Source organism: Anopheles cruzii, chromosome 2 (genome assembly GCF_943734635.1).
Source record: "Anopheles cruzii chromosome 2, idAnoCruzAS_RS32_06, whole genome shotgun sequence".
Lineage (NCBI taxonomy): Eukaryota > Metazoa > Arthropoda > Insecta > Diptera > Culicidae > Anopheles > Anopheles cruzii.
In genome coordinates this window covers 30603916-30618125 of record NC_069144.1, presented here as the reverse complement: position 1 = coordinate 30618125, position 14210 = coordinate 30603916, and the positions used below count along the sequence as shown (strand labels likewise).

Sequence of the window (14210 nt, the reverse complement as noted above, 5' to 3'; positions counted from 1 at the left end):
AAAATTGTTTTTTCTCATCGACCCGCTACTTAGTCAACAATCTAGTATGTGGTTTCAAAATTTCCGTCAGGGTTGGTTTTTGCGCTTCGTCTGGCCCTCCAGATTCTGTACAAAAGTTACACCCTGTTCCGATGATGCGCTACATAAGAAAATGAATGCTGATGCCTCATAGAAAATGGCAGGGTTTAATCGTTGGACTTTCGCAGTTTCAAACATGAGTTTCGTCTAGGACGATGAACAGTAACAGCATCTATTTTGCACGTAATTCATGTTCTGTAAAATTGGTTTATTAAAGAACGTTATCTTGCTGTTGAGTGATTTCTTCTATGAGTCAAACACTATTCAAAGCACGCTGCGGCTTCAGCGAATAGCGAAAAAATTAGTAAACATGATCAGTTTGCGTTCTTCTTTAGAAGGATCTCTAATTGACGGCACCATCTCTAAATCTGAATGACGGATCGACCTTCGTTGTTTATTGTTTTGAAGCCGGGTAAAATTATTATATTTGCCTCTTTTGTTAAAAACGTATAGAGTACTTAAACACTTGACAAAGCAATACGATTGGTCGCTTTCTAAATGGAAAAGTATGCAGTAAGTAATCTCATCGGTGAGGGTTCATTCGGAAAGGTGTATAAGGCAGTGGACAAAACGACAAAGGTTACTGTAGCGCTCAAAATCATTAACAAGGTAGGTTATTAAACAAAATGCCCTGCTGCTTGATTATATTGTTTGTTTCTTCTATAGAGAGGACGTTCCGGACGAGAGCTTAAAGGCCTGCGAGGAGAGTGTGAAATTCAACGCAACCTAAGGCATCCAAATATTATCCGTATGCTAGATTCTCATGAAACTCCCAATGAAATCGTAGTGGTCACCGAATATGCGAAGATGGACTTACATAGCTTACTTCGAGACGGTTCACTAAGCGAACTGAAAACTCAAAAGATCACCTTCGATCTCGTGTCCGCCCTTTACTACTTACATTCGCACCGTATATTACACCGGGATTTAAAACCACAAAACATACTACTGGATCGAAATATGTGCGCCAAATTGTGTGATTTTGGATTTGCTAGAAACATGACAATGGGCACGCATGTCCTTACATCGATTAAAGGCACTCCGTTGTATATGGCACCAGAGTTACTGGAAGCAAAACCGTACGATCATCACGCAGACCTTTGGTCATTGGGCTGCATTATTTATGAAATGCTAGCTGGAGAACCTCCTTTTAGCTCGACATCCATGATACATCTCGTTCGGCTGATTCGTAATCAGTACATCAAGTGGCCCAGTTACTTGACGAGTAACTGTATTTCTTTCGTGCAAGGTTTGCTAGAACGAGATCCGACACAGCGCATGAGTTGGTCGAACATTCTATCGCACAGTTTTGTACAAGGCAATATTGTAATAATTGATGAAAATTACCCACAATCGCCATTTACAAATACATTGACGATCTCACAATCTCGAGCAGCAGTGAATCAATCGCAACATCTATTGCAACTATCAGGCCGCCCCAAGGAAATGGATAAACCTAACAATGATGAGTTGACTACATCAAAAGATAGTATCAACGTTATTTTGCAAAGTGACGTAGAATATCAAGAAACAGACAACGACGATTACGCAGCCGATGTGGTAGCCGAAAGTAGATCGAGAAATGTTGGAGAACAAATATTTACGGAAGGATGTGAACAACAGTTATTCCCAAATGTCCGTAGTTATGATTTGTCAACACATTTGACGAACAACACTAATCTGTGTGTAAACTATTTCAATGACAATTTTCCTCTTATACCTTTATATCCGGCTAATGATAGTCAACGAAATATATTTTCGTTGATGCAGCCCGGATTTAGGGAAAATGTTTTCCCAACCGAGTACCAATCGCAAGAGTTAGAGCGGTGCAAGTTGAGCCAAAGCATAGATAATTTTTCAATACGAATTGCTTCGGAGAAACAACTTGCTACTGAAAAATCGGCAGAAGGACGTAAAGTTCTCCCTTCTCCTATTGGTCAAGTCTTTCCACAGAAAAATAATGAAAAAAATACACCCACTCTTTTCCCGGGCTGGGATTCTTGTGATGAATCACAAAACCCGCCCATTGAAAATGAAGAATGGCTAGTATTTTTGCAACGTTCTATGCAAGAAATTCTTGATGGGGAGCTTGACTCCTTGAAGCAACGAAACTTCGTCTGCATCATTGTGGCACCACTTCGGAATTGTCGAACCAACTCGAAAGTAATCGAAAACGTAGCGCACTTGCTCAGTCTCCCGCTGGCGATCGACATACCGCCAACGATAAAACGGGATATAATTAGTGTCTATGGTGAACTGAAGCTGGTTCCGAATCTGGTGTACGCATCGAAATTGCTATGTAATAAGCCCTCTAGTACTGAGCTGGTGGACTACAATGAACCAGAAACTCCAATGTCAACTAGCCCTATTGGACACCTAGCAGCACTAGACAACGATGAGGTGAAAACGCTGACGGCACTTTATGATCTGATATGTTATCTCATTCACACGGGGGACGTATTTATGAATCAATTCTGTGACGCAATCGAAATTCTTGGGGCCAAGAAACTCTTCGTTAGTTTCTTCAGCATTGTTCACAAGAATAGCAGCTACGTACGATTGGTTTGCTCGCTGCTCGCTCTATTAAACTGTGCAATGCGTGAACTGCCAGAGAACGCCGAAATAATTGAACAAATAATTTTTGATGAAAACATCGACCTACCAGCATTGCTGAAGCACGAAGACCCAATTTTAAGGTATGGCTCATGTAAAGTTATATTGTCTTCATAATCCGTTTATCTGTCCATTTATTTTTTTTCGACAGACTGCGATCCTGTATGTTGTTGCGCATATTGGCTAGATTTAGTTGTTTGGCTTTCCAGAAACGTTGGTCTAATGAGCTCAAGGAGTGCCTTGAGTCGTTATGCTCAGACGAAAATTTAGATGTGCAAAGGGTAATGTTATTATTGATAATTTTGAATTTATGTTGTTTTAATTCCAACGCTTTTACGTCTCCATTTCAGGAAGCTAAATTCGGCATCAAAGAACTAAAATACTTGTCATTTGTTGCAGAGGAGCTTCGGTGATTGGTGCAATGGTGTTTCACACATCTTAAGCGTTAAATTAAAATATACATGTTAAATTTAGCGATTAACTACAAACCAACGTTCGTTTATTTCCATATGTCTGTGCCATTGATTGCCAGTCAAAGATGTATTTATTCAACACTTTTCGGTTGTCCGGATGAATTTCGTTTAAGAGAAAAACACAAAACCAGGATCCGAAACGTATAAAATTTCAATAAGTTTTGCGGTTCGATAAGAAAAGCACAATTTTTATGGTTCAAAATACACGTTATTGTTCAGTGTAGTCTTCCTGAACATCAATATAATTGTAAAAACGAGAATCCAATGTATGAATTCCATCCCTGAAGTGATATTTTGGAAGGGCTGCAAAATACCGTTTTTTAAGTACATACAGCATTGTTTTTAAGCGAAAGAAATGTTTACACACATCGTGGGTTGAATTAAACATTATAGTATCAAATTTATTCATTTCAAAATACATTTTCATCGCAAAATGGTATAATACGCAAGGCGATTGAAGTTACACTGAACAATAAAATTAAAAACTCTGGTAGTTTATGTGTTACTTCCATTGGTATCAGCATACATGTAAGACCTTGAACACTTTAGGCTATATTAAATAAAATAAACCATAATTTCTATTTAAAATAAAAATATCCTCCTTGGTAATGTGTTCTTGGCATTATGGGTGAATTCTAAATTTAAGTTTTGATTGTCCCTTTCTTGACGCGCTTGACTATTTTCATAAAATGCTTCAAACTAAAGCACCGATCGCTTAAATGAATGTTTTTCTTGCAACCTTATCTTAAAGCAAAGTGAATTCTTTTTTTCGGACCATAACACTTTTGCCAACTACTGGTGAGTAATTTAAAAAGTTTGTGCAATGTGTGTCATCTTCGTAACTCAATTACTCTTCAATGCTGGACTGTTTCACGTAGCGATTTTGCAAGCTAGACAGTGCAATTAGAAGCCGATTATTGGCAGCATCTAAGGCAGCAATTTGTTGGCCTTGGGCTTCTATAACTTTTTGTTTCAGTGATAAAGCCAATGACATTTGCTGCTGCTCCTCACGTAGTTCTTCTTCCATTGATAACAATCTGTAAAAAAAGAAAAATTTATTGATTTCAATAATACAGGAGGGGCTGAAAATATCATTATCCTGCCTCATCCCATGTTTCTGAAATCTCATCTGTTTAGCAAACTTTTCGAGATACACGCACATGTTGATTCACTTTGTACTATTTTATACACATTATATTCAGAATGATAAAAATGTGCTATGTTGGTGCTGTAGAAGTTATTACCTTCCAATTATACTCCTTATACTGCTGTCAAGGTGATGGGATACGTTTGCCACATCGGTATTGGGTTCGTCTTTCACCTCAGACATTTCTAATTTGTGACGCATCGAATCCAAAGAAGCTTGCAATCGTTGAATCTCCATTTGGCATTGCTCAACGGATTTACTACTTTTGCACAGACTTGTGTTTTCTTTTTCATAGTTAGTTTGATGTTGCGATGAGGAGGAAGAAGAGGGACCGCTTACAATATCCGCCTGGCTTTCTGATATCGTGCGATCGGATTCTTCCGATTGGCGACGTTCATAATGACTGACGACATGTTTGTCTTGTAAGCTATGATGGATGTCCAAACAATCCCCCAATTTGTACTGAAATCAGACGAATGAATTTCGAATTCGATCGAGTTTTAGCTTTTGAATTTTAGAGATGAATAATCGGCGTTTAAAAATAAGTTCGAAATTGTGTATGTATTTTTACCTGTATCATAGGGTTCGTTCGGGGCATGCGGCTTCTTCGGAAATCACTTGCACGGGCCAGCTTATAGTCGGTTTCATGAATTTCCGCCCTTGCAATGGTTACTGTTGCTGAAGACAACGTTTTTACAGACGTTAAAGAAGCCAGCTCATGCCGATGATTTGACATGATTTTATTAAGTTTCTCATCCCCGCTCGATTCGCTAGGAACATCTTCGTCGCTATCGGTATGCTGGCGATGAATACGATGACTGCGGTACTGCTTTCTACTATTCAGCGGCACATATCCATAGTTGCTTCCATTTTCATGGACGTTAGAACCGGAAGACATGGGAAGATATTCGAAGTGTTCAACATACTCCATGCCATTGTTTTCTATGTTTTGATTAAACCTTTTGGTTCTATCAACAGTTGTCGCTGGAAGGACCTTTTTGGTAAAGTATTGAATTTGTTGTTCTTGAGCAAGCTCCGTCGGGCTGTAATTTTTTATGTGTATTTTGTTGCTTGGGTACACATACGACGTGAGCTTATTTGAATACATAGTGTCTAAAGACGTGTCGCTGCGCTTGTCATATAGCTGCTCTTCTGTTTTGCGAAAAGTTCGGTTGTCAACATTGCTGTTTCTAACTACTTTGTTCATTGTACGTTCAGGTTGTTCGTCAGCATAATTTATTAAATCATCCAAGTCTTCCAAGCTCATTGGCATATTGGACGGATTAGACTTTTCCGTAGTTGATTGCCGTTTTGCAGATGAGACTATGGTATCAATCGCGTTTCTGCATATGCATACATTATCGCTCTTATCTGGTTCGTTGCCAATAGGACATTCCACATTGCAATGTTTAAATTCCAACGGATGCAGGAGCGATGACGATGTTGATTTTAGCAGAGGTGTGGGACTTTTCCGGTTGAAGGGGCTATTTGAGTCCAATCCAATCCGTATTAGATTTCTTGAGGAGCTACATGTCGAGACGGTATCTACGTTGTTGTCATTTTCGTTATCCCGCGATGTGTTACTCCTATACGTGAAAACAGTTTCTTGCTTCGCACTGGACGGGTTACGAGGTAAAGTGGTAGCGCGAATTCCAGAGCTTACTGCCGGATTTTTAATTTTCTCGTCTTTCATGCTGCTCATAGTTAGAACGTTTGAAGGTTGGTAGTAGGAAACACCGGATGCAGGGAAATACTGACTATCGATAGAGCCATAACCTCTGGTACTAACAACGGGCGAGTGGTAGTGATTTTGGTAAGGCTTAACTAGTGTTTCGCCTGTGTGGACATTTCTGTCCGAAACTCTGGAATGCAGTGTAGATTTACTTGCTATGGAGATGCTGGATGCTGAATGTGAATGCTTCAGACTGTCGTTAGCAGCACGATCCAAGAATGGTATATCGCCTCGATTATTATGGCGTAAGACATGGCGTCTTGCATCCTGTTCGGTTGGTTGATATGGGTCCGTATGCTTGTTTCTCTGCAACTCTCGTAAATGCACATTATGCACTTCGGACTCCTTAGCCATTGTTATGGACTGCAGGATCGCTGTTAGTGGAAACAGTTCGTGGCGGTTATCGATATGAAGCTTTGCCATCGTGTCCGACAGTAGACTGTGTAGAATAGACAACTGTTTGCCTTGATCGATGTATCCTGAGAAGTCAAGAGCTCGAACGTCGTCCTGCTTTGTTGCATGATTGGAAATATCGTACAAAAATTGTTTCATGCACGGTGCTTCCTGCTCGAGAAAGTCATTCAGAAATTCCATAAAGTTTTCTTTTCCCTGAAAACGCGTGAAATTGGCCAGGGTTTGCAGAGTTTTCGCTACTAACGTCAGATTCCTGGCAACGCGAGCTGATGGTAGTTCTAAGAACAAACAAAAAAATTAGTTAGTCATAACGCTATCAAAATGGATAAGACGTACCATTCGTAATGTTGAACAAACTTGGTGACAGAATGGCGGGACACAGAAATCGAAGAAATATTGAACCGCTTATCAAATTATCTGCCATATCCTGTCGATCTAAATCCTGCAGTCGTTCACGAAACGTCGAAAAACAGTCGCGCAATTGAATTGGGAAAATATGTGTACTATTGATTATTGCCTCCCATACTGTTTTCACAGCATTGCGCAATGCTTGTTGCTGCCTCAATAACGAGCCGTTCGTCTTCGTAGGATCTACCTCACAATCCCTGTCCGATGCGATGATTTCTGCTATTGGAGCCAATAGTGTATCTTGCAAATACTGCTCACCGGTCAGCTTCAAAAATGCTTCCATGCTTTTTGTAGCCAGCGAGTTGCCCCGAAACGTCAATCGTTGATCAGCGACTCGTAGCAAATCCAACGTAACGACGTCCGTGAGAAATTGAGCAGCCATTCCTTGGGCGTGCATTAACAGCACCAACGCTTGCCCAATGTCTTCCTTAGCTTTTACACCAATGACAGGCTCAATAAGCTCGCAAATTGTTTTGTAGTTCGCTTTGAGGAAAGCCAAAAACTCCTGATACACGTCCGTAGGTAGTATTGTGATCGATTGGAATCGACACTTAATTCTTATCGTTGGGAGCGGTTCTTTGGATAAGCTCTTATTTACACTATTTTGTTTGTCTGATACAATAGCATACCAGTCTTCGCAGAACATACGTGTCGTAATGTCCTGTATAGGAATATCGACTGAACCAACTAGTACGTGCTTATCACGCTTTTTGTTCTTTTCTCCTTCTCTATACACATTTACTGTGATTGTCGTTAGCTCAGGGACATCAAGAAAATCAAAGAATTCACCCCAGAACAATAAATCAGTTCTAAGCTTCGCGGACGTTCGACCATATAATGATTTATCCAAATTTATCTCACAAAAATATCGTTTCTTCGGAGGCAGAGCCTTTGCTTCATATATCCACATATGAAGCGAGTTATCCAGGCGATATGTATTGAAGACATTTGGAGCAATTGACTTGCGCAAGCTGTATATCCACAGGTCGCGCTCTTGGCGCGAGCCACAACTGTAGTATCTTACACCAAGTGATTCGCTACACACTTGAAAACAATGACGCCGACCGAGAACTGAGGAATGTACCGGCGCAACGCCGATTGAACCATTGCACGAAAGATCTGTCAATCCCTCAGCGGGACTAGACAACAAACTTTCATGTGAGCGTGATCCACGGAGACCGGCGTATCCATGTTTAGATTGTTCCAATTTAGTTACGGACTTAGTTCGCTTCAGATGGTTTAACCGGAAAGACCTTAAATAATCAAAGAATGAACATTTTTATTAGTAAGCGTATGCGAATACACCTGTTCAACTTCTAAAAACCTAATATACCTGTGCACTCCAAACATAATTTCAAGCATACACTTAGCTTGTTTGTTTGCAGCATTTATCAAGATAGATTTGTTTTAAACACCATTATAAAACTAAATTCTAGATTTAAGGATATTTTTTTGTTTTGATGGATTACATACCGTTTAGTGAAAAAGTTTGTAAACCTTGACTTTGACTCCATCCTTTTATACAAAACTGGTGTAGTGGGCGCCGATCCCCGACGGTATCTTTTGTCATAAGATGTGTCTGTAACGCAAAAACAAAAGAAACATCAATATGTTTTGTAAAGACTAAAGAAGTTTTCAGTTAAATTGCGAATTTATAAGTACGTTAAAAATCGGAAATCTTTGGAGCATTATGCGTATACACATTTACTTGACATTATTTTAAAATTACATTAAAACGCCTTGAATATAATTCAAGTTGGCAGTTTTTCTCATCAATTGTTTAGTACAGCTGAGCTAAATGCACTAAAAGAAATGAAAACTACTTAAGATAATGTGTAATTTGTTTTATCCTGTATACGTACATATTTTATCGGTAAATATTATACGATCAAAAGACAAACCCGAATTTAACTCGTTATGCAAACTTGGTGCCACTACCATGTATGTTGCACATTGAACTTGAACAACTGTATTATAAGCACATAACTAAAATATATCGAAATTTATTGGCAGCCAATAAAGGATCAAATCAAAGACATAAAGCAGCACTACTAATACTGCGGTACTTGGGAAGATAGTTTTGGTTTTCGAAGGACTTGTGGCACAAGTTGAGTTCCTATTAGCACTTAAAACGGAATAGCATTTTGAACTTCTAGGTAGCTAGGCCATCAAATCGACAAAATCTTGGGACGAGTCTAACCTAATCGCTCAGAAGAGTGGTTCGCCGAACGGACAATAGAGTAATTAGACCATTTATGGCACAAAGCTTAATAGAAAATCTATTGTTGTTTCCAAAACCGGGTCTGAAACTCGCAAGAATCTCCGAATTTGTATTTACCTGAAAGAGTTACGTTTTCCGCTTCTTTGTCTTCTTGGTATCGCACAAAGAATATCCTCCAAATGTCTTCTGTAACACTCCCTTCCTTTAGCAATTGGTACAACCGTTCGCTATCTAGTTCTTTAACTTCAATTCCCAAACGATAAAAACTATCGCCACTGTTATCAACGCACTTTGAAGTGAGATTTTTCAGCAAAGAATTACTGCGAGATAGCTTTATGGAATTCGTTCGGCGGATGAAATTAAGCGGACTTTTTGTCGGTTCGCGTGACAAAGCAAACATATCACGGGAAGGCGCATCTCCAGAAATGTTGGGCATTTTAGACATTGTCTTTAATAACAATGTATTTTATCTTTTGATGTAGGATGTTCACTTGGACCATTCTATGTGCACACGACTTTAGTCTATAACATAATTTCTACAACACTATACAATGTTTCCACACAGTTCGGCCAGTTTCAGTGGTGGTATGCGATCACACTCTCTGAACTTTCCTGTTAGCAGACTGTCAAAGATATAATAAAAGTTGGATAAATTGGTGTAATTTGTTACGAAGTCATGAAGCATTATTAGTGCTGAAATTTGTTAATAACTATATGTACAAAGTAGACCGCGACTGCTGGTTACTCTCCACCCTTGTACTGAAGGTTGTAGTTTAGTGCGTTATTATTTACTTCTTGATCTATTTGCTTGATTTTTTTTTGCAGACGTCATATCACTTTCGGGAGAAAATAACGGATCCCCACTACAAATCGGACGCTCTTCATTATGACCAACGTATGTTGTCATTCCGTTTATAATATTTACCGTAAGCAAATGTATCTTTAACCAACCAACAGCCAGCAAACCTTTGATCAGATTAAACAATAACGTGAGAAACGCATAGAATGTTGCCAGCTTTAACTCCTATTAATCATAATTTGCTTTCCACAGGAATGTTCGACACACACACTTTATGAAGCACTCGCACACACGTTTAGTTTGCGCAGTTCGTGTTTAGTGGCAAATTCCATTCACAAGGCATAAAATACTGATAGATTCACCAAAACTACACTCTTGCACTATCTTTCAATCACTCATTCCATCACTTAATCTCATGTTGTTCCTTATGTTCAGGCTTTCCTATATTTTTCACAATCGATTAGAGCACCAGTTCTCATTTACGCGTGTATTGTTTATTTAACTCTGCGCAAAATGCGTCAGAGCTACCACTGATAATAAAGAACAGGAAAGGCTTACTCTAGCTCCGATAAACTCTGCGTAGTTAACCTTTTCCAACAAATGCTTTTGGGGAAAAGATCGCCTCAAAACTGTAAACTATCGCCTCAAAACTCTTGCTTTGCTACACGTTTGACAATCATTTTTTTTATCGACGCTGAATTAAGATTTAAGCGATGCGCGTTGACACCACACCACCAAACTTTGCCCAAAGCTCTCTTTTTGCTGAGCGAGAGAGCTTTGGTTTTGTCGACAAAATCGTCGAAAAAGATGGTTTTGCCGACAAAATCGTTTGACGTTTGGAATGAACATTTTTTTTATTCTTATTTTTGTTTTTATTTTTTCTATTATTATTTTTCTGCGAATTTTTTCTTTTTGCTTTTTTTTTCTTTTTTTTTTGGTTTTGTTCGTGTCGACAAAATTTAGTACACGCTGACAGTTCAATTTCAAACACACGAACAAACAAACAAACAAATAAATCTGCTGATTATAAAATTTTTATAAAGTTTTCAAAGGCTCTGTTATCTCTATTATCGCTTGCCGGCATTGACTGTGGTGATCATTACAAGTTTCTAGCGCGAACGAAGGATTGCATTCGGACCATCGTTTTGAGTTACTTAGTGTTTGTTAATTTGAGTGCGGTAAGTTGAGACCCAAACGCATGTTTCGTTTGGCGATTTCTACTATCGCTTGTCGTGCAATGGTGATGGAGCCAGTTTCAATGCTGATGATGAAACAATTTACAACGTCACGGACAAAAATGCATTTGTATTCCACTGTGTCATTTTCCAGCAACTCAAAAACTATGGAGCAAAACTACGAGGTAAAATGAGGCACAAAAATTGACAAATTTGACTGATCAACGTCCGCTTAAACTTTTTCTTGTTTCTATTCGTCAAGAATGCTATTGCTACGTTAAACACACTACAATCCAACTATAGCGTTTTACAGGATTCCATTCAAAGCAGGCATAAAAACGATTCAAAGCATACAAGCGACACAGTAAAATTTTTAAAACGAATCGGCATCACAATGGAGAAGTTGGATCTACTTCCCGTGATACATGTTTCCGGAACGAAGGGAAAGGTTGGTGAACTAGGACGTAATCGCGCTTATCGCGTGCTGTTTGTCGTTTAATAAAATATTGTTTCTATCCTTGGGTCAGGGGACAACGTGTGCTATGGTGGAATCGATTCTTCGATTTAATGGTTATCGCACCGGGTTCTTTAGCTCACCGCACTTGGTGTCTGTAACGGAGCGCATCCGTCTAGATGGACAACCGATTTCAAAAGACCGTTTTGCGGAGCATTTTTGGAAGATTTACAACATGCTATTCGCTGCCCAGGAACGTGAGGCGGATATGCCATCGTACTTTGGATTCCTGACCTTGCTAGCTTTAAATGTGTTCATTGGCTCGGTGGATGTAGCAGTAATAGAAGTTGGGATTGGCGGACGGTACGATTGCACAAATGTTCTACGAAATACACCAACGGTCGGCATTACCTCCCTTGGGCTGGAACATACGCAACTGTTGGGAGAAACGTTGGAAGCGATTGCTTGGCAAAAAGCCGGAATCGTAAAGCAAGGATCAGATGTATTTGTCGCAGAGCAACCAGCTGAATGCATTGCTGTAATTGAGAGCGAATGTCGCCTGAAAAATGTATTGATAAGTAGTGTGCGTTCTAAGATAAACGCTCGATATTCACGATTCGTTACTTTTGTTAGGCAAAGCTACACACAGTCCCATCTCGGTTGCAACAGTATCGTTGGACGAAGATTCCTACGATGGTGGACAATTGCTGTCCGGAAATGGAAATTAATACATCACTGGCAATTCAAATAGCGACGAACTGGATTCGGCGTACACGTCCTCATATTTTACCATTTGATGATAAACTGCTGATACCTGAAAAAATTGTAGAAGGGGTCAATTGTTATTTTTGGCCCGGAAGACTACAAATCATTCCTTGTGAGGGAAAGCGAACAATTTTCCTAGACGGCGCTCACACACCGGATAGCGTTGCAGTGTGCGCGCGATGGTTCCAAACGAAATCTGCAAGGTATCAACAATATTAGTTTAAATCGTCATAGACCCTTTGTCATATTCGACCTCTGTTTCTTTTCTAGCGAGCATAAACGATTGTTGGTCTTCAATTCTACCGGTGATCGGGATGCGTTGTCTCTTTTGTCTACATTGGCGCGAACCATTTCCTTCGACGCAGCATTCTTCACACCAAATTTGGCTTTTACTTCCTCCAGTACTAACTTCGATACTGTTAATCATAACTTTCCCCTAGATTTACAAATACAGCGTTGTGAAAAATATCACTCGCATTGGGTAAACCATTTAAAACAGGCTTCGGGGTTCGTACATAATTCTGTAAAATCCGTCTTCGATTACATTGACAACAACTATCCCGCATGCGATGAACCATGCGACATTTTAATTACCGGATCGATTCATCTTCTTGGTGCAACACTTACAGCGTTAAGAATGGAGGATCGTGTTTTAAGCTAACATGGCGTCAGTGGTTTCCTGTCTCAATTATACCGATTTATTACTATCATCCCTAAGCCAGATGATGGCATATGGGGTTTTTTGGTTGCACTAGCGCCTTCCGGTACAATATTCATAGGGTTACAATAAAGTAAGTGTTTTGTATAATATTGCGAGAAGGCTCTTTTTTATTTCTAGTAGTATAGTCGTATTACAATCGTAAATCCAATCAAACATAGCATAGCCGTTACAGACCCAGTGTAATAACGAACGAAATGTAACAACTGACAGTAATCTACACATTTCAGTAACTTATGAAGAAGGCGAAGAAACTGATCTTCCTGGTTCAAGTGTTTTGAGATCGTTTAGATATATTGTATGTTTCTCAAACAGCTCAACAAGCCCCTGATTTGGTTTATTACATTCTCCATCATACTCGCAACCAACGGTCCAAAGTGATTCTAAATCGTAATGCTCGCGTGCTTTGCTGGAAAAAATGTGCAATGAAATATTCCCTGAAAATAGAATAAAAACATAACATTTACCGAGTACAAAATTGGGTAAACAGAAGAATATTACTTACCAAGGTCCAGCGCCATCCAGTCGGTGGAGGATTCTCCTTCTATTTTGGGAATAAATTCGTGCGGAAGTTGTTTCATTTTATACACTTTTCTCACGAACTGTGCCATTCCTAGCATGTGTTTCCTATTACGTCCAGATACAATACACATGTAGTCAACATATTTGATCTCTTTTGGAACGGAGCAAACAAAAACATTGATTGCGTTGTTCAGTTTGAGGATGGACACTAAATCGTGTATTTCAAACACATATTGTTCACCACCTGTAAGCAAATCAATCGTTGGTACAGTCGAAAAGATTTTGTAACAACAGCAAAAGGTGATGATCATAACAGAAAGCACTTACGTATAAAATCGATGCCTTCGTACATTTCGAAAGGGTCAGCAATCTGAAGTGTTTGTGGTTTGTCGCTGTACTGCATCTTTCGTTCTTCATCCACGTCTAAGATAATTGGTGAATCTTCATCTTGAAATATTTGGTATTTGGCTGCGATCGACCGGGCACTTGGAACCTTTTGTGATAACTCTGTATTCTGCTTTTTAAGGCTCTCTGCAGAAGACTTGGAAGAATATTCGTCGTGGGAAGTTCTCACAATTCTTTTAATGAACGAATGATTTAATCGCAGCACATATTTACGCAAATTCGTGGACCACATCTTCCAATAATTTTGTGAGTAACAAATTCAAAACACATGTCCCAGTCAAATGAA

General features: G+C 39.4%; 4 protein-coding genes across 4 annotated transcripts; 2 read left to right on the top strand and 2 right to left on the bottom strand.

Moving 5' to 3' along the window:
• Nucleotides 1–558: 558 nt before the first annotated feature.
• On the top strand, nucleotides 559–3234 carry LOC128278334 (serine/threonine-protein kinase fused). Its single transcript, XM_053017047.1, has 4 exons — nucleotides 559–687; nucleotides 745–2774; nucleotides 2843–2972; nucleotides 3042–3234. The coding sequence occupies exons 1-4, from the start codon at nucleotides 577–579 to the stop codon at nucleotides 3102–3104; spliced, it is 2334 nt and encodes a 777-aa protein (XP_052873007.1). The 5' UTR covers nucleotides 559–576; the 3' UTR covers nucleotides 3105–3234.
• Nucleotides 3235–3550: 316 nt separating this feature from the next.
• On the bottom strand, nucleotides 3551–9531 carry LOC128278857 (ras GTPase-activating protein raskol). The gene is made up of 6 exons (XM_053017584.1): nucleotides 9204–9531; nucleotides 8339–8444; nucleotides 6794–8118; nucleotides 4883–6735; nucleotides 4409–4773; nucleotides 3551–4201 (listed from the first exon to the last, which is right to left on the bottom strand). Exons 1-6 carry the CDS (start codon nucleotides 9529–9531, stop codon nucleotides 4012–4014), a joined length of 4167 nt encoding a protein of 1388 aa, XP_052873544.1. The 3' UTR covers nucleotides 3551–4011.
• A 1696-nt stretch (nucleotides 9532–11227) lies between these two features.
• On the top strand, nucleotides 11228–12940 carry LOC128267949 (folylpolyglutamate synthase, mitochondrial). Its single transcript, XM_053004913.1, has 5 exons — nucleotides 11228–11245; nucleotides 11323–11508; nucleotides 11588–12082; nucleotides 12148–12482; nucleotides 12550–12940. The coding sequence occupies exons 1-5, from the start codon at nucleotides 11228–11230 to the stop codon at nucleotides 12938–12940; spliced, it is 1425 nt and encodes a 474-aa protein (XP_052860873.1).
• Nucleotides 12941–13090: 150 nt separating this feature from the next.
• LOC128278856 (uncharacterized) lies at nucleotides 13091–14194 on the bottom strand. Its single transcript, XM_053017583.1, has 4 exons — nucleotides 14138–14194; nucleotides 13847–14060; nucleotides 13503–13763; nucleotides 13091–13434 (listed from the first exon to the last, which is right to left on the bottom strand). The coding sequence occupies exons 1-4, from the start codon at nucleotides 14192–14194 to the stop codon at nucleotides 13232–13234; spliced, it is 735 nt and encodes a 244-aa protein (XP_052873543.1). The 3' UTR covers nucleotides 13091–13231.
• Nucleotides 14195–14210: the final 16 nt, after the last annotated feature.

What these genes read in the sequence shown, in the direction of transcription:
- LOC128278334 (XM_053017047.1), top strand. Translation starts at nt 577, where the DNA reads ATGGAAAAGTATGCAGTAAGTAATCTCATCGGTGAGGGTTCATTCGGA. An exon ending in CGCTCAAAATCATTAACAAG is followed by an intron (nt 688 to 744) that starts GTAGGTTATTAA and finishes TTTCTTCTATAG; the next exon opens with AGAGGACGTTCCGGACGAGA. An exon ending in AAAATTTAGATGTGCAAAGG is followed by an intron (nt 2,973 to 3,041) that starts GTAATGTTATTA and finishes TCTCCATTTCAG; the next exon opens with GAAGCTAAATTCGGCATCAA.
- LOC128278857 (XM_053017584.1), bottom strand. Translation starts at nt 9,531, where the DNA reads ATGTCTAAAATGCCCAACATTTCTGGAGATGCGCCTTCCCGTGATATG. An exon ending in TTTGTTCAACATTACGAATG is followed by an intron (nt 6,736 to 6,793) that starts GTACGTCTTATC and finishes GTTTGTTCTTAG; the next exon opens with AACTACCATCAGCTCGCGTT. An exon ending in GAACGAACCCTATGATACAG is followed by an intron (nt 4,774 to 4,882) that starts GTAAAAATACAT and finishes GTCTGATTTCAG; the next exon opens with TACAAATTGGGGGATTGTTT.
- LOC128267949 (XM_053004913.1), top strand. An exon ending in GCGAATGTCGCCTGAAAAAT is followed by an intron (nt 12,083 to 12,147) that starts GTATTGATAAGT and finishes TACTTTTGTTAG; the next exon opens with GCAAAGCTACACACAGTCCC. An exon ending in TTCCAAACGAAATCTGCAAG is followed by an intron (nt 12,483 to 12,549) that starts GTATCAACAATA and finishes TTTCTTTTCTAG; the next exon opens with CGAGCATAAACGATTGTTGG.
- LOC128278856 (XM_053017583.1), bottom strand. Translation starts at nt 14,194, where the DNA reads ATGTGTTTTGAATTTGTTACTCACAAAATTATTGGAAGATGTGGTCCA. An exon ending in CGAAGGCATCGATTTTATAC is followed by an intron (nt 13,764 to 13,846) that starts GTAAGTGCTTTC and finishes ATTTGCTTACAG; the next exon opens with GTGGTGAACAATATGTGTTT. An exon ending in CTGGATGGCGCTGGACCTTG is followed by an intron (nt 13,435 to 13,502) that starts GTAAGTAATATT and finishes TTCTATTTTCAG; the next exon opens with GGAATATTTCATTGCACATT.